The sequence below is a fragment of the Cannabis sativa genome, unplaced genomic scaffold, assembly GCF_029168945.1.
Source record: "Cannabis sativa cultivar Pink pepper isolate KNU-18-1 unplaced genomic scaffold, ASM2916894v1 Contig3, whole genome shotgun sequence".
Classification (NCBI taxonomy): Eukaryota; Viridiplantae; Streptophyta; class Magnoliopsida; order Rosales; family Cannabaceae; genus Cannabis; species Cannabis sativa.
Window position 1 is genome coordinate 3,139,094 of NW_026870039.1, and position 25,220 is coordinate 3,164,313.

Genomic DNA, 25,220 nt, shown 5'->3' on the forward strand with positions numbered 1-25,220 from the left:
TTAAACATATAGGCTCACACAGGCACACAGATTTGGATGGATCCTATCATGTTTCTAGGTCATACACAGATGAAAGAAGTTTGTAAAAAATTACCTGTTACAAATTATCAACTTGATCTATCATCAATTGAACCATGGGTTAAAATCAGATCAGTTGATCTGTCAACAAGTTAACCCTGGCAATTTAGATCAAGTAATAATAGGTTTTAGAAAAACTTACAAACAATCTAAAACACATACTCCTGCAACAAGGTTAGTTCTGGATAGTTGGATGTAGGATTTATTTAATTTTAAATCTATATTTCGAAAAATAATATTAAAATTAAACCTACCATTTTGAAAAATTAGGTTTTGGGTAACCTAAATGTCATTTCAAAATAAATTGCTAACTTTCCTTTTAAATTTCATGTTATTAATAAATTAAATAATAAAATAGAAAATGGTAAATACATACCCTTTTCATATTTTACAACTTAATTTAATTAAAAAATAACAAAATTTAAAAAGTTAACAAAAATACCTTATTTCCTCTTTTAAAATTATCATGATTATTTGGATCTTATTTTAATTAAGGTCAAGTTACCAAAAAAAAAATTAATATCTGACCTTAAAAAAAATAAAATAATCAAATTTTAAAGGAAATAAGAAAAAGGTAAGCAAAACTTGATTTTTCCCATTTTCAAAATCAAATTGCACTAATATCTAAAATTAATTTTAAAAAATTAAAATTAATTTATTTCTGATAATTAGATTTGAAATTTGAAAAACAAAAATCAACATACAAAACTACACAAAAAATCGAAATTTAATTCCATGAAATAGCATGAAAAATCGAAGAAAACGAAGAAAATAGCAGGTGGTACGGACAGCATGCAAAGCATGCTGTCCGCGCGCGTAGGAGAGGAGCCACAGCCCAGAAAACTGGGTGCAAGCACCCCTGCGCATGATTTCCGCGCGCGTAGGGGAGGTGCTCACCACCTAGGTTTTTCCCGATTTTCAAAAATTCATAACTAATTCAAATTAAATCGAAATCGAGTTCTGTAAAAAAAGTAAATTGCTTAGAATTTTCCACACTATCCAATAAAAATAATTCCAGATACAAACAATCAATTATTTTTCCCAGAATTCACAAACATCAATATGACACAACATGAAACCATCCAAATCACAAGCAAATCGTTTTAAGTCCAAATTTCTTGCAAGTAAATCAATTACCATGGCTCTGATACCAGTTGTTGGTATTATATTTATCCAGGATCTTAGATCTATTGCAAGTATGTTGATTTAACAACCTAATATTGAACTTCTAAAACGATGAACTAAACACATAAAAGTTAAGAATAACTTACAGTGATTGCAGCGGAATTTATGTCTCCTTCCACTCAGATCTCTAACCCTTGATTCCTGTCTGTAGCAGAGTATAATCAAGATCTGAGCCCGAAAGTTCTTCAGTTGGATGTGATCCTTCACAGTCTTCCAAACTATGATGAGATACTGAATGATGTGAGTGGGCACTTCTCTCTCACTAGGGAATTTCGAAATCTCTCTTTATTTTTCTCTCTTATTTTCGTGTGATACACTTTGCAGAGCAAAGTTTCTCAAGCAACACATATGCATGCAAAGAGAAGAGAGGGGCTGCTATATATAGGAAAAGAGAAGACCACAACTTTCCAAATAAACAGTTTCCTCTTTTACTGTGTAATAGAATAACTGCTTTATTTAGTGTGATTCACCACTTTCCTATTTAGGCTAGGCTTTGATTAGCAATTAAATGACAAATTAAATTGAAAAATAATAATTGGGAAAAGGTAATCATGTGGCCGGCCATGGTGTGAAAAGGGCCTCACATTGATTTTGCAGTTTCCTCAATTTTATTTCTATTTCTCCAAAAATGCCATTTTTCCAATTCTAATCATTTAAATGCCAAAACCAATTATTTAATAACTAAAATAGATTATTAAATAATATTGCCATTTAAAATTAATTATTAATTCAGACATGCAAAGTCTCATAATTAATAATTAAACCTAGAAACCCTCTTATTTACGATTTCATCCCTAAACTGTGAGAATTCACAAATTAGACATAGTCTAACTTTTAGAATTATAATTGATTAATCATAAATCAATTATAGAGTCCTACAAACAGTATAGTCTCAACTAGAATGGGGACCATGGATCTATATTCTGAGCTTCCAATAAGTTGAACCGATTTACCAAGTAAATCCCTAACTTATTAATTCCTCGTTGAATCCACTCTTAGAACTTGGAATTGCACTCTCAGACTTATATAGAGCATATCATATGTTTCACGATATCAATATGCTATCTCATTTAACCATTGTTATAATCTTAATGTGATTTAGAGATCCTCTATATAGATGATTACATCGAGACGGGACTAATTTACCGTTTACACCCCTCAATATATTTTGCCCATTTGAACACTTAGTTACCTGTAAATGATGTTTTAGTGATCTAATAAATAGTCACTGAAACAAGAGCTCATCCATTTACTTCTATTCAACTAAGCTCAAAAGGAATCATCACTTTACTTCTATACACCAGTAGAAGCTATAGATTTCTATATTTATGTTTAGCACTCCCTATTTAGTTATGCTATCATGTTCCCAAAATATATGTATTATCCTGACTCAAAACAGGCTTTAACTAATAAATCAAAGAACAAGAATAGCACTCCTGAAATTGAGCCTAAGCATATCAGGATTTAGATTCTCTTAATCTAAGATCAACTTCTGACATTGACTTGGAAAGATACAACGGTAAGTTTACAATATCTTTAACCAAGTTCAATATCGGTCCAGTCCAATGCATACTCCATGCATTCGAAACCAGTATACTTTACCAATGTTCTGGAAAGAACATAACACTTACTCCAAGTGTAAGTATACTTCATCGCTGATTATCACATCAGTGTAAATCCAAAACACTGATGAACAGGGACCAAATCTTTTGAATCATATAATCACAATCACATTCCACTGTATTGACGATACTGTAATTGTGAATAACTATATGTTCTGGATTTAATTGATTTTGTGCATATATCAAATATATGTATTAAACCATAAACATGTAACATACATGTAAACATGCTTCACTTCTAAATTGATAACTAATCAGATTGTAATGAGTTTTATTTAGGGCATAAAACCCAACATATGTCTCCTCCCACTCAGATCTCTAACCCTTGATTCCTTTCTGTAGCAGAGTATAATCAAGATCTGAGCCCGATAGTCCTTCTTTGTTGTTTCTGAATTCTACACAGCCTTCCTCACTATGATTGAGGTATTACTTGATGTGTGTGGGCACTACTCTAGTACTTATAGATTTCGAAACAGTGAAGGAAGAGAGAGAGAGAGGGTGGCGGCTCAGAGAGAATTTTCAGAGAGAAAATTCTGTCAGAATAATGTTGTGAATCAGTTGTACAGTTGTGTTCAACTCTGAAGCCTTTGCCTTCTATTTATAGAAGACCACCCAGGGCTATGATTGAATTAATTGACATTTAATATTGAAAAAATCAAAGGGAAAAGGGAAGCTAAGTGGCCAGCCTAGGCAATGTGGAAACAAGGCTTGCCACTTTTCCAACTTTCCTTTTCCTACACTCATAGTTTCCTGTTTTGTCAAAAACTGCCAATTCCTTTGTTCAACCACATAAATGTCAAATCTAATTATTTAATAATTAAAATTAATTATCAAATAATATATTGTCATTTATTTTATTAATAATGAAACTAATTAAAGTTTCCTAATTAATAAATATGCCCTCCAAAATCTCTATTTACTGTTTTGCCCTTAATAAGTGATAAATTCTCAAATAGACAAGTCTATCTTGAGAATTTTTAATTGATTAATTAAAATCAATTAAATGAGTCTTACAAGTAATATTATCTCAACTAGTGAGGGGACCATGGGTCTATATATCCGAGCTTCCAATAAGCAGATCTAGAATTTACCACTTACATTCACTGACTTATTAATTCTTCGTTGAATCCACACATTGAACTCAGAATTGCACTCTCAGTATATAGAATGCTCTATATGTTCCACCATATAGACACATCATTAGTTATCCATTGTTATAGTCCTAATGTGATCAATGATCCTCTATATGGATGATTTACACTGTAAAGGGACTAAATTACCGTAACGCCCTACAATGTATTTTATCCTTAAAACACTTAACCCTGTATAAATGATATTTCAACTAAGTGAAATGAGTACTCAATCATTTATCTCGTTTGGTTAAGCTCGAAGGAAATCACCCTTTGCTTACTATTCGCCAGATAGAAGCTATAGATTCCATATTTATGTTAGCGCTCCCACTCAATCGCACTACCGTGTTCTCAAAATGTATGTATTGCCCTGACTAAAGATTAGGCTTAACTAACAAATCAAAGAACACGAATAATACTCTTGAAATTGAGCCTAACCATATCAGGATTTCGATCATGTGATCTAGGATCAACTTATGATATTGAATTGAATAGATATTTACGGTAAGTTTCAAAATCTATTTCAAAGTTCAATATCGGTCCATTCCAATGCATACTCCATGCATCCAACCTGAGCTTTACTTTAACCTATGTTCTGGAAAGAACATAACATTTCTCCAAATGCAAGTAAACTCTGTTTAGATTGTCATATCAGTAAAACCCAGTGTTTTGATAAATCTAGGAATACTTTATTCACATAGTCATGTTTACTTTCCACTGTGTTGACAACACAATAAACATGATCAAGTATGTGAAAAGGGGTTTGGATGAATTTATAAATCAAATAGACAAGCAATTGATTAAGTGAACCAAAACATACACAAATGAATGAAAAAATACTTCTGTTACTTTATTGACATTGAATAATCTGGATTACATTGAAACAGAGTTTTATTTAGGGCATAAAACCCAACAAACTCCCACTTGCACTAATATAAAACAAATCAGTACATTTCAATTAATCCTAAATTCTGACGGTGCTTTTCGAATGAAGTTACAGCCAAGACTTTGGTGAATGGATCAGCTAAGTTATCCTACGTATCCACTTTCTCCACCAGTACATCCCCTCTTGCCACATATTCTCTGATAATATGATACTTTCTTTCTATATGCTTACTTCTCTTGTGGCTCCGAGGTTCTTTACTGTTGGCTATAGCTCCATTGTTATCACAAAGCAGGACTAGAGGCCTTTCCATTCCAGGAACTACACCGAGACTGGTGAAGAACTTCCTAAGCCAGACAACCTCTTTAGCTGCTTCAGCCGCAGCTATGTATTCTGCCTCCATGGTAGAATCCAAAATCGCAGTTTGTTTAGCACTTCTCCAAACCACTGCTCCACCCCCAAGAGTAAACACCATCCCAGATGTAGATTTCCTGTCTTCAAGACATCCCTGGAAATCTGAGTCTGTATAGCCTAAGGGATTTAAAGCACCACCCTTGTAGACTAATACATAATCTCTTGTACTCTTTAAGTATTTCAAAATATACTTAACAACATTCCAATGTACCCGTCCTGGATTTGACTGATACCTGCTCACGATTCCAACTGCATAGCAGATGTCAGGTCTAGTGCATAGCATAGCATACATTAGACTTCCAACTGTAGAAGCATAAGGAATTTTTGCCATGTCTTCTATCTCTTGAGGATCAGTAGGACACTGTTCCTAAGATAGACGGATACCATGTCTAGAGGGCATGTTTGCCCCATTGGTATTGGTCATGGAAAATCTCTCTAGAACTTTGTCAATGTAAGCTGTTTGAGAGAGAGCAAGGGATCTGTTCTTTCGGTTTCTGACAATCTGAATACCAAGAACATAGGCTGCCTCACCCAAGTCTTTCATGTCGAATTGAGTGTCAAGCCATTCCTTGATGTGAGTCATTTTCTTGACATTGTTGCCAATGATCAAAATGTCATCAACATAAAGGACCAGGAATACTACTACTTGGTTTTCCTTGAGTTGGTAAACACAAGGTTCATCTTCATTCTGATGAAAGCCGTAGGTTTTGATGATCTCATCAAACCTTTTATTCCATGAGCGAGAAGCTTGCTTAAGTCCATATATGGACCTATTTAATTTGCAAACTTTATTCTCCTGCCCAGGAAGAACATAACCTTCTGGTTGCTCCATATAGATGGTTTCTTCAAGAAGCCCATTAAGAAAAGCTGTCTTGACATCCATTTGCCAAATTTCATAATCTAAAGCGGCAGCTATGGAGAGAAGAATTCGGATGGATTTGAGCATGGCAACCGGACTAAAAGTTTCCTCATAGTCCACACCTTCTCTTTGGGTATAACCCTTGGCGACCAGTCTAGCTTTGAAAGTTTCAACTTCGCCTCCAGCACCTCTTTTCTTCTTGTAGACCCATTTACATCCAATTGGACGAAAATCATCAGGTGGTTCTACATATTCCCAGACTTTGTTCTTTTTCATGGAATCCATTTCTGAATCCATACCGGCTGACCATCGCTTCCGTTGCGGACTTGCCATTGCCTGTTTATAGGTTAATGGGTCGTCATCAATACCGTCACCAACGACCCTATTGATTTCACCATCCAAGCCATAACGAGATGGTTTTGTAGAAACCCTCCCATTACGACGAGGAGCGGTGACCTTCTGAACAGAAGCTTTGGTAATAGTTTTCTCAGTTGCTACAACTGAGGGAGTGGGATGTTCCTCTTCTTGAGTAGAAGAGGATGGTACATTTGAAGGAACAGTATCTTTGAGCATTTCCCCTAATACAATTTCACTTTTCGGTTTGTTGTCTTTCATATAGTTATCTTCAAGGAAAGTAGCATTTGTAGAAACAAACACTTTGTTATCCTTGTGACTATAGAATAGTCCACCCCTAGTCTCTTTAGAATTTCTGACAAACATGCAAACTTCAGTTCGCGATTCCAGTTTGCCTTCTTTCTTTCTCAAGACGTGAGCAGGGCACCCCCAAATCCTATAATGGCGCAAACTAGGTGTACGACCATTCCATAGTTCGACGGGTGTCTTAGGGACTGCTTTAGATGGTACAACATTTAAAATGTCGTTTGCCATTTGAATAGCATATCCCCAGAAGGACGTAGACAGAGTTGAATAACTCAGCATAGACCTAACCATTTCTAAGAGAGTGCGATTTCTTCTTTCTGCAACTCCATTCTGCTGTGGAGTGCTTGGGGCAGTATATTGGGATTCAATTCCAAGTTCAGTTAAATGATCTTTGAACTGCATATCCATATATTCTCCACCCCTATCAGTTCGCAAGATCTTTAATGTTTGACCTAATTGGTTTTGAGCCAAAGCATGAAATTCCTGAAACTTTTCAAACGTTTCAGATTTCTTTTGCATTAGGTAAGGAAAACTATATCTAGAGAAATCGTCAATGAAAGTGACGAAATACTCATAACCTCCTCTGGCTTTTACATTCAGCGGTCCGCAAACATCTGAATGTACTAACCCTAGGGGTTGTTTGGCACGCTCTCCCTTCGCAGAGAAAGAACGTTTGGTCATTTTTCCTTCTAGGCAAGACTCGCAAACTGGCAGTTCTCCTAAGACGACATTTTTCAATGGACCGTCTTTGGTTAGCCTATTGAGTCTATCAAAACCTATATGACCTAAACGTAAATGCCATAGATAAGTTTGATCATCATTATCAATCTCTTTTCTCTTAAGGCTTCTAGGTTTAGCTACATTGAAAAGTTCAGTATTTAGTGAGATTTGAGTATCAAGTCTTAAAACATAAAGCCCTCGTTCCATGTTTGCAACACATATATGAAATCCATTACGAGAAATTGAACAATTTGAACTCGAAAAATTCAATATATAATAAAGTGTTTGTAAACATGAAAGGCTAATCAAGTTTCTACTAAAATTAGGAATATAAAAAACATTCTCTAAAAGTAAAAACTTCTTAGAATTAAACTTGATTCGGGCTGTTCCTCTTGCTTTAACTGATACCATCTCGCCATTTCCAACTTTAAGCTTTAACTCATCTGGGTGAAGATTCTCCCAAGTTTCAAGCAGCTGCAATGAAGAACATACATGGTTAGTAGATCCAGAATCAACAATCCAGGTGGATTCGTTCTTCTCTATAACACATGATTCAAATACAAAAGCATCACCTTCGCTTGAATTGTCTAGAAGCCTGGGACATTGTTCTTCTTTATGTCCCTTTCCATTACAATTCACACATAGAACATGATGTCTGATAATTGTACTTGAAGAAGCAGCTTTGTTAGAGCCCTCATGCTTAATCTTCTTCCTCTGATTAAAGTTTGCAATACCAGGAGGTCCCATTGCAATCAAATTCCGCTCATGGGCCCTTAACTCAGTCTCGAGTTTTTCCATGTCAGAGGAGTGAGGATTGTTCAATAAGTAATATAGAACAAAACTGTCATACTCCTGAGGAAGACTATAAAGTATGAGTCTTACCCATTGTTCCTTTGATAAATCAATTCCTAGTACATTTGCCTTTTGGAATTTCAGATTCATCAACAATAGGTACGAGTTAATGCAACTACCAGGATGCATTTTCACACTATTGAGTTCTTTTGCAAAGATACTAACTAGGAGTGGATCAGGATGAGGGTTATTCATATTGGCACTACAACATATCAATAAACTGAAGTAAAGTTTTGGTTCTATAAATTCATACACAGGTTCAGAAAACAAATAATCACATATGTTATAAAAATACTAAATCTAACACAGTTTATTTTCCAAGGTTTCCAACGAACTGATACAGTGTCCCGTTTAGGCGAGAGTCAAAGCATCATCCATTGAATAGAGTTGTCAATTCATCTAAAATGTCAAACATTCTAGCAACCTTTTATTCGATCAAGATTGGAATTCAGCGTTGTCCCGTTTAGGCGAGAGTCAAGGCAATTCTATCTTATGAGCTTCTACCATTGTTTCACACTCTTGTAAGTCTTATACAGTCGCCACCATTAGGGTGGTCGTAAACCATATAAAAAAAAAACTTATAAGAATACTTATCTTTCGAGATTAAACCGCGCTAATTTGCTAATGAACGTTCCTCCATTAGGGAGGATTACTCACTAAAACAATAGCTATGTAAAACCAACAATGGAGATCGAATTTCTCTTGATTAAAGCTCATTATTTAAAAAAAAAATGTATTTTGTTTAATCATTTATATTCCATATCTCAATAATGAAATATTACAAATTAAAGTAAGAACTTTAATTAAATTTCAAAAATGGAATAATTTTGAAAAATATCTTATTTAAGTTGTTTAGAAAAAATCTAAATACCCAACTTAAAATATTCTTCAACCAATGACTTAATTAAATATTACCAATTAAGTAGTAACCACTTAATTTAGAAGATATTCCATTTTAAGTTCCCATATTTATAAAATATCAACTTAAAAAATATCTAAACAATCTTAATAACCAATTCCCAAAATTCCTCAACTTAATTTATAATAGGGAATTCAAAAATATTCAAATCTAAGTTGATTTGATAGATTTAACTAAATCTCAACTTAAATAAGAATATTTAATGAAATTATAAAATTAAGATTCAGAAAGAATTTATATGGTTATAATTCCATATTTAATTAAAAACAAGAAAAATACATATAGCTTTCCAGAATATAACTATTCAAACTATGTTTTTCTTAAATTAATTTCAAGGAAGAATGAAATTAATTATGTTGCTAATCAATGTTTTATTAGGTCAAACTAATATAATTAACCTAGCACAGTTGTCCAAATCAGGCAAATGGGCCTTCACAATTGGGGTTGTTCATGTGAGGGGGGGCTGGGTCCAGTATGTCGTACCCACTTCAAAGGCTCCCAACTCTCACACAAGGCCCAAAAGAGAGGAATTTAACCTTAAAATGAACAACTGTTATTAATTGAATAAGCTCACTACTAAATGAGCCTAAATAAAATCTATCAATTATGATATTTTATTTAGCAACAACAACCTATATGTATCTATAACAGAAATTAAACATATAGGCTCACACAGGCATACACACTTGGATGGATCCTATCATGTTGCTAAGTCATACACAGATGAAAGAAGTTTGTAAAAATTACCTGTTACAAATTATTTACTTGATCTATCATCAATTGAACCTTTGGTTAAAATTAGATCATAGGATCTATCATATGTTTTAGAAAACTTACAAACAATCTAAAACACATACTCCTGCAACAAGGTTAGATTTGGATAGTTGGATGTAGGATTTATTTAATTTTAAACATTTATTTCGAAAATAAAATTAAAATTAAACCTACCATTTTGAAAAATTAGGTTTTGGGTAACCTAAATGTCATTTCAAAATTAAATTGCTAACTTTCCTTTTAAATTTCATGTCATCTAATAAATCAAATAATAAAATAGAAAATGGTAAATACATACCCTTTTCATGTTTTACAATTTAATTTAATTAAAAAAATAACAAAATTTAAAAAGTTAACAAAAATACCTTATTTCCTCTTTTAAAATTATCATGATTATTTTGATCTTATTTTAATTAAGGTCAAGTTACCAAAAAAAAAAAATTAATATCTCACCTTAAAAAAAAATAAAATAATCAAATTTTAAAGGAAATAAGAAAAGAGGTAAGCAAAACTTGATTTTTCCTATATTCAAAATCAAATTACACTAATATCTAAAATTAATTTTAAAAAATAAAATTAATTTATTTTTGATGATTAGATTTGAAATTTGAAAAACAAAAATCAACATACAAAACTACACAAAAAATCAGAATTTAATTCCATGAAATAACATGAAAAATCGGAAAAATTGAAAAATTGGATGAACTGTACGGATGGCATGCCATGCATGCTCATCTGCGCGCGCCCAGGGGTTGCACGCCGAGGAATCACGGCGCAGGAAGGCTGCTTGCAGCCATTTCGCGCGCGTGATGAGGGTGCTCATCATCCCGATTTTTCCAATTTTCAAAAATTCATAACTAATTCAAATTAAATCGAAATCGAGTTCTGTAAAATAGTAAATTTCTTAGAATTTTCCAAACTATCCAACAAAAATAATTACAGAGACTGAAAAGTAACTATTTTTCCCAGAATTCACAAACAACAATCAAACATCAATATGACACTCAAAGCAACATGATACCATCCAAAAAACAAGCAAATCGTTTTAAGTCCAAATTTCTTGCAAGCAAATCAATTACCATGGCTCTAGTGCCAGTTGTTGGAAGTTATTTTACCAGGAACTTAGATCTACTCACAAGTATGTTGATTTAACAACCTAAATATGAACTTCTAAAACGATAGAAAATTAAACACATAAGAGTATCAGAAATCTTACATTGGGTGCAGCGGAATATATGTCTCCTCCCACTCAGATCTCTAACCCTTGATTCCTTTCTGTAGCAGAGTATAATCAAGATCTGAGCCCGATAGTCCTTCTTTGTTGTTTTTGAATTCTACACAGCCTTCCTCACTATGATTGAGGTATTACTTGATGTGTGTGGGCACTACTCTAGCACTTATAGATTTCGAAATAGTGAAGGAAGAGAGAGAGAGAGGGTGGCGGCTCAGAGAGAATTTTCAGAGAGAAAATTCTGTCAGAATAATGTTGTGAATCAGTTGTACAGTTGTGTTCAACTCTGAAGCCTTTGCCTTCTATTTATAGAAGATCACCCAGGGCTATGATTGAATTAATTGACATTTAATATTGAAAAAATCAAAGGGAAAAGGGAAGCTAAGTGGCCGGCCTAGGCAATGTGGAAACAAGGCTTGCCACTTTTCCAACTTTCCTTTTCCTACACTCATAGTTTCCTGTTTTGTCAAAAACTGCCAATTCCTTTGTTCAACCACATAAATGTCAAATCTAATTATTTAATAATTAAAATTAATTATCAAATAATATATTGTCATTTATTTTATTAATAATGAAACTAATTAAAGTTTCCTAATTAATAAATATGCCCTCCAAAATCTCTATTTATTGTCTTGCCCTTAATAAGTGATAAATTCTCAAATAGACAAGTCTATCTTGAGAATTTTTAATTGATTAATTAAAATCAATTAAATGAGTCTTACAAGTAATATTATCTCAACTAGTGAGGGGACCGTGGGTCTATATATCCGAGCTTCCAATAAGCAGATCTAGAATTTACCACTTAAATTCACTGACTTATTAATTCTTCGTTGAATCCACACATTGAACTCAGAATTGCACTCTCAGTATATAGAATGCTCTATATGTTCCACCATATAGACACATCATTAGTTATCCATTGTTATAATCCTAATGTGATCAATGATCCTCTATATGGATGATTTACACTGTAAAGGGACTAAATTACCGTAACACCTTACAATGTATTTTATCCTTAAAACACTTAACCCTGTATAAATGATATTTCAACTAAGTGAAATGAGTACTCAATCATTTATCTCGTTTGGTTAAGCTCGAAGGAAATCACCATTTGCTTACTATTCGCCAGATAGAAGCTATAGATTCCATATTTATGTTAGCGCTCCCACTCAATCGCACTACCGTGTTCCCAAAATGTATGTATTGCCCTGACTAAAGATTAGGCTTAACTAACAAATCAAAGAACACGAATAATACTCTTGAAATTGAGCCTAACGATATCAGGATTTCGATCATGTGATCTAGGATCAACTTATGATATTGAATTGAATAGATATTTACGGTAAGTTTCAAAATCTATTTCAAAGTTCAATATCGGTCCATTCCAATGCATACTCCATGCATCCAACCTGAGCTTTACTTTAACCTATGTTCTGGAAAGAACATAACATTTCTCCAAATGCAAGTAAACTCTGTTGTAGATTGTCATATCCGTAAAACCCAGTGTTCTATAAATCTAGGAATACTTTATTCACATAGTCATGTTTACTTTCCACTGTGTTGACAACACAATAAACATGATCAAGTATGTGAAAAGGGGTTTGGATGAATTTATAAATCAAATAGACAAGCAATTGATTAAGTGAACCAAAACATACACAAATGAATGAAAAAATACTTCTGTTACTTTATTGATATTGAATAATCTGGATTTCATTGAAACAGAGTTTTATTTAGGGCATAAAACCCAACATAAAGTACCGGGTAAACCTCTTGAAAATCTGAACCATCTCATACAAAAGTGTGGCAGGAGCCTCTTTGAGTGGAACTTGACACAAAAAAAAGTTAACTTTGCTAGATCCAAGGAGTTAAAAGAGAAGATTGATTGGCTTTCCAATTCGCCTAATTTAACGGATTGCTTAGCTCGTCAAAAATTGGAGAAGGATCTCAATTGCGTGGAAAAAAAGGGAGATGTATTGGAGACAAAGAAGCCGTGCACTTTGGTTGAAACATGGGGATCGAAACACAAAATTTTTCCACTTTAAAGAGTCAGCTAGGAGGAAAAAGAATACCATTTTGGGGCTGTATGACAGCCAAGGTCGATGGCGCACTTCTGAAAAAGACCTGGCTGATATTGCCATCAGCTACTTTCAACAACTATTCTCGCAATCTAATGGGGGATCCGAGATAAGCGAAGAACTTAGAGGATGTGTTCCTTGCCGAATCACTTCAGCTGAAAACCGAGCATTACTAGAACCTTTTTCAAGTGAAGAAATAAAGTCTACCTTATTCCAAATTCATCCCTTAAAAGCCCCGGGAAAGGATGGACTACCGGGCCTTTTTTCCAAAAAAACTGGGATTTAATAGGCCCGGATTTAACTGCTGCCTGCCTTGACATCCTCAACAACAACTCGGATTGCAGCTCCATTAACGAGACTCTTATATGCCTTATTCCAAAGGTTAAACAACCCTCTAGGATGACCGAGTTCCGTCCTATTAGCCTTTGTAATGTGGTCTATAAGGTAGTATCGAAATGTCTTGCCAACCGAATGAAAATAAGTATGAATTCAGCCATTTCAGAGAATCAAAGCGCGTTTATTAGTGGCCGAATTATTCAAGATAATGCCATCATTGGGTTTGAAAGTCTTCATAGCATGAGAAAAGGTCGCTTCAGGAATGGGAGAAAGATGGCTTTAAAACTTGATATGTCTAAGGCATATGATCGCGTCGAATGGAATTTCTTAGAGACTATGATGGATTGTTTGGGATACGAGGAAGAATGGACTAAAAAGATAATGAATTGTGTGAGATCGGTTTCCTTCTCAATTCTCTTGAATGGCTCTATCAAAGGTCACTTTCGACCTACAAGGGGATTAAGGCAAGGGGATCCCCTCTCGCCTTTTCTCTTTCTCCTATGCTCCGAAGGGCTATCTTGCCTTATTCATGAAGCGGAAAGGGCTGGTCGCATTCATGGATTAAGGTTCGGTAGCTTTTACCAAAGGCTTTCCCACCTATTTTTTGCCGACGACAGCCTTGTATTTCTTGAAGCTACTTTGGAGGAATGTAATACAATCAAAGAGGTCTTAAATAGGTATGAGCTTCTTTCGGGTCAATGTATTAACTATGATAAATCTAAAATGTGTGTTGGGAGCAAAATTAGTTCAGATTCGGCTGGTATATTGGCTGCTCATTTGGGAGTTAGTTTAGTTGAAAATCATACTAAATACTTGGGTATGCCTTCATTTGTGGGACGAAATAAACAGCAAGTTTTTGGTAAGATTAGGGAGAAGGTTGAAGCAAAACTACAAGGGTGGAAAATGGGCCTCTTCTCTCAAGCCGGAAAAGGAAGTTTTGATTAAAGCGGTAATACAAGCTATTCCTTGCTATATAATGAGTTGCTTTAGAATTTCCAAAGGTATTCTCAAGGATATTGAAAGCATGATCGCTAGATTTTGGTGGGGATCTACAACAAAAAATCACAAAATCCATTGGGGAAGTTGGACAAAACTTTGTAAACTTCAGGAGCAAGGTGGTATTGGATTTCGTGATTTAGAAGATTTTAACCAAGCTATGTTGGCTAAACAAGGGTGGAAGTTATTGACTATGCCGGATTGCCTAATGGCTAGAATATTAAAAGCCCTTTACTTTCCTCATGGCACCTTTTTGGAAGCAAATATAGGCCATTTTGGTTCATCGGTTTGGAGAAGCATTCTTTGGGGTAGGGAGGTTTTAATGAAAGGATCGCGGTGGTGTGTTGGTGATGGCTCTTCTATTAGAATTAATGATGACCCTTGGCTCCCTAGAGGTACTCCCTTCTCTCTCCGATCTAAAGCCTCTCTTCCCAAAGGAGTCACCATAGACAAACTGCTCACTGAAGATGGAACTTGGAAAACTGCTGAAGTTTGCAGCTGGTTTCATGTTGATGATATCCCTTGGGTGCTTGGTATTACCCCAATCACATCAAGACCCGATTGGTTTACTTGGAGTCTAACCAATCATGGTCAATACACAGTTGCAAGTGGTTATAAACTAAGATTCTCAAATCCGGACATTGCTGAATGCTCGAACAAATCAACACTGAAGGCTTGGTGGAAGTTTGTTTGGGGATCCAAGCTATCTCCTAAAATGAAGAATTTTATTTGGAGAGTCTTTAATCAATGGCTCCCAACGAAAGTGGAACTCACAAAGCGAGGTATGACTATTGACCCTATTTGTGCTTGGTGTAAGAAGGAAAAGGAAGATATTTGTCATGATCTTTGGGTGTGTCCAAAGACTAAAAGGTTATGGAAATTGTTCGGGGCCCATTATCTGGTTTGTGAAGGTTATCCCACGGCTCCTGATGTAATTTTTTTTCAGTGGAACAAACTATCCAAGTCTGAAATGCTTTACTTTATTGGCTTTTCATGGCTCCTATGGCATCGCCGCAATAAGTTCCTCTTCCAACATAAAGTTCAAGAGGACCATGCTTGGGTGAATTGGGCGCAGGAGTTTCTGCACGAGCAATTTGGGGCAGTGATGCAGAGTCGGCCTGAGCAGAATATTCGCCCCAAAAGATCCTGGCAACCTCCTCCTCCTGACCATGTGTTAATTAACACAGATGCCTCTGTGATTCAAGACAAACCTGGGTGTGGTTTAAGTGCAATAATAAGAGACCATAACGGTCAATTAATTGTTGCTGAGTCTCGTTTCATACCAGGGATGGTTTCTATTCAATTGACTGAGGCTTATGCCATTCGAATGGGGCTGTTATTGGCTCAAAAATGGTCTTTAACAAAGGTTCATGTTGCAGCGGACTGCTTGGGAGTTGTTTCGGCATTGCAAGCTTCTCCTAATTCTCTTTCGGACTGGGGAATGATGATTCGGGAAATTCTTGTGTTGCAGAAACATTTTACTTTTGTTCAGTTTTCCTTTGTTCCTCGAGATTGTAATGTTGTGGCTAATGCCTTAGTTATTTGGAGTCGTAAGACTCAGTCTTGTAAGCTGTGGACAATTGATTTGCCCGACTGTGCTGCTACCCTTTTGCTGGTAGAAAAGCCTCTTGTGGCTGTTTAATAAAAGCATTTTTCTCTAAAAAAAAAAAAAAAAAAAACTCTATTCTCACAAAAGAAAAATTCTAAATTGTATTAAATTATAAAAATATGAGAAAACTATTTTTAAAATTTAGAAGTGATGTACATGATTTCAAAAAAAAAAATAATAAATAAAATATTAGAAGTTGTTATACATGAGTACGTAATACTCCATTACTATTAAGAGAAAAATCACGTCACACGACTACAAACATATATATAACAATTTAATAAATAAGAATGATAAAATATAGAAATTCTCAATTTGATGTGCTACCCGGAATGGTTTTTTTTTTTCCTTGTAATATAAGTTTATAATGCATTATTATAATAAATTTTATTAGTATTATTCGTTGGCCAACGTGCAACCAAGTAATGTTAATAAACATTGTTTTTTATTAATTTAGGTGTCGTTTGGTAACACTTTTGTTTTTTAATTTTTTAATCACAAAATAAAAGTAAAATTTTTGTTTTTGAAAAATTTATTTTTTAAAAATAAAAATGCGTTCTATAACCACTTTTATTTTTCAATTTTAAAAACAGAAAACAAAAGTGTATTCTGTAAAGTTCATTTTTATTTTTATTTTTTGATTTTATTTAAGTCGGGTCTAGATCCGGAGTCGGATTCGGGTTCAAGTCAAAAGTCGGGTTTAGCGCCAGGGCCGTAGGGAGGGGATTTGAGTCCGGGTCTGGTCGTAATCTAAAAGATTGATTAAGAAAAAAAACTGTTTAAAAAAATATTGAAAGTGATTTTTTTTGTTTTTAAAATTTTGATTTCTAATTATAAAATTGAAAAGTAAAAACAGTTTTATAGAACATGTTTTTGAAAAATATTTTTTCACTTTTCTACTTTTAAAAACAAAAAACTAATTAAAAAAGTGTTACCAAACACCACCTTATTTTTTTAAAAAAAGTAATGTTAATAAACAATTATATGATAAAAAAAATCGTATAATATAAAATGTAGTACTACTCATCTATATTTGATTGACCAAGCCATTTGTAAAATCAGTCCTCTAAGCCATCATCTATATTGAAAGTAGTACTACTAGATATATCAAATTCATATATATATATATATATATATATATATAAGCAATTTATATATTTATAATATATGGCTCTCACCATGCTGAAGATCATAATCATATACCCTTTGTTCCTATCTTCTTTACTCATTATTGCCTCTGCTAATTACTATCCAAAAGATGGAAATCACAATTCATATCATGTGAATTACCTGAAATATGACCATCTTTTTGACCATCTGAAGCCACAACAAACAAAAAACACCATTGATCCAATAGTTGGAGGAGTAATCCCCACCATGATCCATACCATTGGGATTGAAGGAGTTATTCTTTGCCACACAGCACTTAATACATATATTCCAATCCAAGGTATCCTTACCCAATCATATTTTTGCAGAGTAATAAGGGAAAGTAAATTATTTTTACATGTATAATTGAGTAATTTCTAATAAACAGATTTTTTTTTTATATATATATAAATGATTTTTTTTACAAAATAATGATCTTGTGATAGGGTGTTTATTTCCTTGAATACGGAGTCGAGTGTGTATGAAATATGGTCATCTAGGTACCTTATTTATACTTGTACTACTATTTTGTAGGAGCCGTGGCAAGAGTGACATGTAGTCCAAATTACTCATCATACGACAAAGATGATGTTCCTTCATCCATGTTGAGTTACGAAAGTGACGTAAATGGTTTCTTCCTTGTCAAGTTATTAGTTTCACAGCTCAAAACAGGGTTGAATGTCAAAGAAGATTGCAAAGTATTTCTCGAGTATTCTCCACTTCAGACCTGTAATCTTCCAACCGATGTTAACGATGGAATTACTGGTGCAAATCTTTCTTTCTTCACTGCTTTCAAGGACAAGGTTTTCTACACTTTGGGAGCAGGACCTCTCATCTATACCACTACCCCTAAAACTGACAATACACGTGATCAATATTCAGCACCCACTCCTGGATATTAAAAATAGGCAAAAGCACTATTCTTTTTTCTTTTATAATTTCCAATTCTTGCTAATTTTTATTTATTACATATATATCAATAAATTTGATATATTTCTTGATTCACCAAAAGTAATTTGTTCCTTCTTCATAGTTGAAAAGGTTGTGTGAAATTGTTTATTGATTCAAAGTTTTAATAAATTGGTTCTCTCATTATAATTTTTTTTATAATATATATGTTGATGCTCAAAATTAGTTCAATAATAAATTTATAATTACTTCGAATTCTTTACATTAAAATTTTTTCAAAATTCTATTATTGCACAATTTCTCCTAAATTATTTTTGGTTCTGTCTTCGTGTGGTGGTCTAAGATTCGAGTAGATTGTGCTGTTGGAGATACAATTCGGCAAAGTTTTGTGCGGACTATTATAGTCATGAATCTTTCCTCTCTTTGAATATTGTGGTCTTTTATTTATAGTCAGCAATTGGTGTCGAACGATTTTTATTCTCTCATCGGATTGTTCCTCGTGGGTCCGTTCTCCTATTCCCCCACACATTTTTTTTTCTATTCTAGCTATCAAGCTCCGTCCTCAAAGCTTTTTCGAACTTAGCTCAACTCTTTTGCTTTTTCCTTCTTCTTAATTAAAACAATGTGTTTCTACTTTCTTTGCCATTATTCTTTATTAATTTTCATGCTTCCAATAGGATGAAATTACCTTTATACCCAAAGAGTACTTTTATCCCTTACAATTGCCCATAAGTTCTACAATTTCTAAGCTCTTGACCGTTAAGTCTAAGTTTAGATGTTGTGGAATCAGTTACCTAACATTATTCCATACATATCTTTTCAAGCCGCGGACTTCTAATTTAACAATTATTCCTTTTCGATTTGGTATTGCAACGACTCAAGGATCATAAGTTGTATGCGAAGTTCAAAAAGTGTGAATTCTAGTTGTCAGAGGTATCTTTTCTGGGACATATTGTCGGGAAGGATAGAATTATGGTTGATCCAAGCAAGATTGAGTCAGTGAAAAATTGGCCGAGGCCAAAATCTGTGACAGAAAATCGAAGTTTTCTCAGTTTAGTAGGGTATTATCGACGTTTCGTCGAGGGTTTCTCTAAGATCTCTATGCCACTGACCGAGTTAACTAAGAAAAATCAGCGATTCGTGTGGTCGAACAAATGTGAATCAAATTTTCAGGAGTTGAAGCAACGGTTGATAACAGCTCCGGTGTTAGCTTTGCCATCAGATCAAGAAAAATTTGTTGTTTACTTTGATGCATCCAAACAGGGTCTGGGATGTGTTCTGATGCAAGCTGACAAAGTTATAGTTTATGCCTCTCGTCAGCTAAAAGGCTATGAACAGCGCTATCCAACACATGATTTAGAGCTTACTGTTGTGGTTTTTTCTCTTAAGATATGGCGACACTATCTTTATGGTGGAAGATGCGAGATTTACACTAATCATAACAGTCTCAAGTACTTTTTTACCCAGAAAGATTTAAACATGAGGCAGAGAAGGTGGCTGGAACTGGTTAAGGATTACGACTGTGAGACTTCGTATCACTCCCGGAAAGCCAATGTTGTGGCTGATGCACTGAGTAGAAAAGATTTCGGGCAGGTTTTCACCATTGTTATGATAGCTCCTCGATTGGCTTCAAAGATGGTCAGTGCGGGAATTGAGTTGGTAGTTGGAAAGTTGCACAACTTGACACTCCAGTCTGGTTTGCTTGAGAGAGTCAGAAAGGCGCAACAAGAAGATCTCGAGCTAGTCGAAATTCGAGATGAGATAATAGCTGGTTGACCTAAAGACTTTTATATCTCAAATAATGAAATGTTACTGTATAAAGCTCAAGTTAGTGTTCCTGATGTTGTTGAACTCAAGAAAGAAATCCTTGATGAAGCTCACACCACACCATCTTCACTGCATTCGGGAACCACCAAAATATATCAGGATCTAAAACCCTACTTTTGGTGGTATGGAATGAAAAGAGATGTGGTAGATTATGTGTCCAAGTGCTTAACCTGCCAACAAATCAAAGCTGAAGATCAAAGGCCAGTATGATTATTACAACCTTTGGTCCTTCCTGAGTGGAAGTGGGAGGACATTGCGATAGATTTTGTAACTGGTTTGCCTAGAACCACAGGAATGTATGACTCAGTATGGGTCATAGTGGACAGATTCACAAAATCAGCTCACTTTCTGGCAGTGAAAGTTACTTATGTAGTGGATCAGTACGCTGAACTGTATGTAAAGGAGATAGTTCGTCTCCATGGAGCTCCTAAATCCATTGTTTCAGACAGAGATCCAAAGTTTACATCAAAGTTTTAGGTGAGTCTTCAGAAAGCTATAGGTACAAAGCTGAAGTTTAGCACAGTTTTTCACCCTCAAATAACAAATGGGCAATCAGAAAGAACAATTTAGATACTGAACAATTTACTGCGAGCCTGTGTCATGGACTTTGAGGGTTCATGGAGTAAGTACTTGCCTCTAATTGAATTCTCCTACAACAATAGCTACCAGAGTACAATATGGATGGCTCCTTATAAGATGTTGTATGGTAGGAAATGCCGCTCCCCTATTCATTAGTACGAAACTGGAGAAAGGAAGTACTTAGGTCCGGAGTTAGTTCACAGGACCAATGAAGCTATAGATAAGATCAAGTCTCGAATGCTTGCTTCTCAAAGCAGGCAGAAAAGTTATGCTGATCCGAAGCGCAAAGATGTCACATTTCCGGCAGGGGAACATGTTTTCCTGCAGGTTTCACCAGTGAAAGGTATTAGGCGCTTCGGGAAGAGGGGTAAGTTAAGCCCTAGGTTCATTGGGCCATTTCAAATACTTGAGAAGGTCGGGCAGCTAGCGTATCGGCTAGCCTTACCACAAGCACTATCGGTTGTTCATAATGTATTCCATATTTAATTGTTGAGGAAATATGTTTCAGACCCGACTCATGTCTTGAGTTATGAAGCCCTCGAACAACAGTCAAACTTACCATACGAAGAGCAGCTAGTTTAGATCCTTGATAGGAAGGAAAAAGTTCTTATTAGAACAAGACAGTTGTCTTGGTCAAAGTACTCTGGAGGAACAACAAGGTGGAGGAAGCCACCTGGGAGTTAGAGTTTGCTATGAGGACTCAATATCCAGAGCTATTCAGGTTAGATTTTGAGGACGAAATCCTTTTAACAGGAGAATAATTGTAATGACTGCATTAGTAATTTGGACTAGATAAGGCAATTAGCACTAATTTCTGATATTTTTATAATTTTTTATGATTTTAATTATTTGTGGGCCCCATTGCTAGAAATAGGCACTATAGTTATAATTTCTCAATTCTGAAGATTTTATTAAATTCTAGGAGTATTATTTGAATTATATGTGAATTATGTAATTTTTACAATTTTTGCTCGGCGACAACGGAATATGCGATGGATTGCTAGTTTAATCACACGGGTAAGTGTAGAATCTTGTTTCTTACTGGGATATATATATTGGAGAAAATAAAATACCGAGGTTGAGCGGGATTATAATTTTTGACCATTTTACCCCTAGGTTTGAAATAGCTTAAGATTAAGCACCAAAGGGCATTTTAGTCATTTTAATTAGGGGATTAGGTGGCTGTGTGAGGGTGTGACAGCTACCCTTTCTTTTTGGTTGAGTTAGTGATTGTGAAATGTATTATGTTGGATAATGAAGGAGAATTATTGAATTAAGAAAATTAAGGAAAATACAAAATTAGAGAACTCTCTCTCTTTCATTTTTGGCTGAAGCAAAACCATGGGGTTTCATCTTCAAAACCTCGTGTTTTCTAAGTATTAATCAAGATCTTTGTGAGTTTAAAGAAAAGGTAAACCCTAGAACCCTTGACTATGTGTTTTTAGAGTTTTGAGTTTGTTTTAGTATGCGGATTTGAAAATTAGGGACTGTTAGGATTTGATTTGTGTTTGCTTCGAATTGTGAGCTTTATTTATATTGATTCTAAGCCCTGAATATTATTTTTGATGTATGGTAATATAATTGAGCAAGCTTGACCTTTGAAACTCAAGTTTAGGTCTTTAATGGCATGTTTGGTTTCTGTGTGTTTTTTTTTGGGATTTTCTTGTTGGAATATATTGTGTATCTCCTATTTAGGTACTGTGGAAAGTTTGGAGGCAATTGGACAAGTTTTGAGCAAATTGGAGATTTTTTAGGGAAGACTGGTAGAAACCGGTTAACCGATTTACCAGTACCTATAAAACCGGTTAACTGGTTTTGGCAGGTTCCCCAAAAAACTAGTTTTCTCAATTTTCGTCCATTACAGTGCCTTTGTTGGATGTTTCCCTATTTCCTAAGTTAATGTAATCCCTAGAGAGTATAACAGAGCCTTGAGTTGTAGACTCAGGTTTCCTGAATTAGGGTTTTAGACATGTGATTTACTCAGTTTTAATATGTAATTAGAGCATCCATCCAGCACGAGACTTTCTGTTCAGGTCGGCCAACTCACTTGAATCTGCAAAGGAGGTAAGAACTGTATATAATGTGTGATATGAATATGCGAATTCATGTATGTGTTAATGTATATGCATGCTTGTTGTGATTCATACACTACCAACACTTATACGGTAGCGGTACAGAGTGCATTGGTAAAGTGTATGATGTCTGAAGAGTACATCACGGTGTTACCAGTACTAGTACGGAAAGGTACAAGGTGTATGTGGTACAACACTTAACAGTACTTAAGGTGCGGTTCATACTCTACCTACACTAGTACGATGGTAGTACTGAGTGCATGTGGTACATTGGTACATGGTCGTATCTTAGTTAGAACGTTCTTACTCATTTGTAAAGCCTTATAAATAGGTGTATGGGCACCTAGATACAAGTCGATATTATGATATGTTATATGCTTTTCTTACTGAGTCTGTCGACTCACAATTCTGCTTCCATGTGTAGGTAAAGGAAAGGCGAAAGCTGAAATGAGTGAGTCTGAGCTGGGATGAGGTTGTATATGTCATGGCAGCGCGACATGGAGTGTTCGGTCTCGGGACATCTGGGAATTATTATTTTGTAGTCGTTGTGCGAACTGGTTATTGTATTTTGAATATTCTGTATAAAAGTTAAAAAAAACGGGATCCCGGTACTTGTAAATGATTTTGTAAGCTATAAAGTTTAACATTTAATATAAAGATTTTAATTTGACACGATTTTTGAGTAAGTTCTTTGATTAGCAAAGATAACACTGTAATTGAAAAATCACTAGAGCGTGACTTAGCATTAGGGCGTTACAATATATACCTGAATGGAAGAGAGAGGGGGCAGGCTTGGCCTTCGACAACCGATTTGGTGGCACCACCGATCAAATAGAAAGAGGGAGAGAGGGGGGAGGGGGTCCGGGTTTAGGTTTCGTATTGAGAGAGAGAGAGAGAGAGAGAGAGAGAGAGAGAGAGAGAGAGAGAGAGAGAGAGAGGGGTCTGGGTCACCGAGAGGATGAGCTACCGGTTTGGATCACCGAGTGAGGAAGAGAAGGGGCTGGGTGCGGGAGAACGAGAAAAAGGAAAGGAGTCTAGGGGAGGTGGAAGGAAGAAGAAGTAGGAATAGAGTTTCAATGGGTCTGATAGATATTTATATTGATTTTAAAATCTAAACTTTGGTCTCAGTTTGATATCGATACCAAAGGAGTATTTAATTTTAAAAAATTTTCCTTTTAAATTTTTCTAAGTCTCGATTTTAGCTTTGGTGCAGGTTTGTTGACTGATACCATATGGTTTTTTAAATGTCAATTTTAAATTAACACCTAAACTAAGGGTACTCTATATTTTTAGTTTTTCAAATTAAATAAAATTTGAACCGACACCAAAAGTGTCTTTTGTAGTAGTGGTTGGTAGGGGCCCCTCTAATTGTCATTTCTCCTCTTTAGTCACTATTTCTTGGATCACTGCATTAACTTTCCTCATTAGTGTGTAACATTTTCTTGCTTATTTTTGGCATCCTTTAATGTCTATGATGTGTGTCCAATTGGGATATGGACATCTTAGGAAGTTGAGGCTACTCCTTGCATCAGATGTTACCAAACTCTTCCTATGATCACATTATAACAAGACACAACTTTGATTACAAGGAAATAACCTTTCAAAGTCCTTCCTATGACTTTTACATCAAGCTCAATTTCTCTCATAGGATAAACTTCATTATTTTCAAAGGATTGTAATGGAAAGGTCGAAGTTATAATTCTTTTCTCATCTATTCCCATGTTAACAAGTGCCTCATAGAATAGTATATTCACGCTACTTCCTCCATCTACTAAGATTTTACCTATGAGTCAGTCTTGTATTTGCAGCTAGACTACTAGAGCATCATCATGAGGAAACTTCACTCCTCAAAGATTATTCTCTGTAAAAGTGATTAGAACAGCTGGAAAATATGTTTCCTTAGGAAAAATGTAGTTGGCATTATGCTACTAAGTTGATAGTCTTTTTAACCCTCTCAAAAGTTCACTTTTCATGAGGGGTAAGGTTTTCCTGGCTCTACACTCCTCAAAATCATGGAACTATGTTTTAATAATGTTGCTTTCCCTTTGGACAATTCGGGCTCTTCCCATGCTTGCTACCTCAACTGTCCTCTAGTTTTCTCCTCAGTATAAAGTTCCTCAACTCATCTATCTTGATTCTTTTTGATATATTTTTAGAGGTCTCGTGCCTTGATCATTGATTTTATTTGTCTGATGAACGACCTAAAATCATTTGTGCAGTTGACTACTTAGTTGTAGAAGGCAAAATGTTTCGTCTGATATATTATTACAACTGGTGAAATAATCTTACAAGGCTCCCTCCATATTGACTTATCTTTGTTTTCTCAAAAGATCTGAGT

General features: G+C 35.0%; 1 protein-coding gene across 1 annotated transcript; it reads left to right on the forward strand.

The window, feature by feature from the left end:
* Positions 1-17,513: 17,513 nt before the first annotated feature.
* Positions 17,514-18,700, forward strand: LOC133033105 (protein SEED AND ROOT HAIR PROTECTIVE PROTEIN-like). The gene is made up of 2 exons (XM_061107706.1): positions 17,514-17,796; positions 18,030-18,700. Exons 1-2 carry the CDS (start codon positions 17,514-17,516, stop codon positions 18,395-18,397), a joined length of 651 nt encoding a protein of 216 aa, XP_060963689.1. The 3' UTR covers positions 18,398-18,700.
* Positions 18,701-25,220: the final 6,520 nt, after the last annotated feature.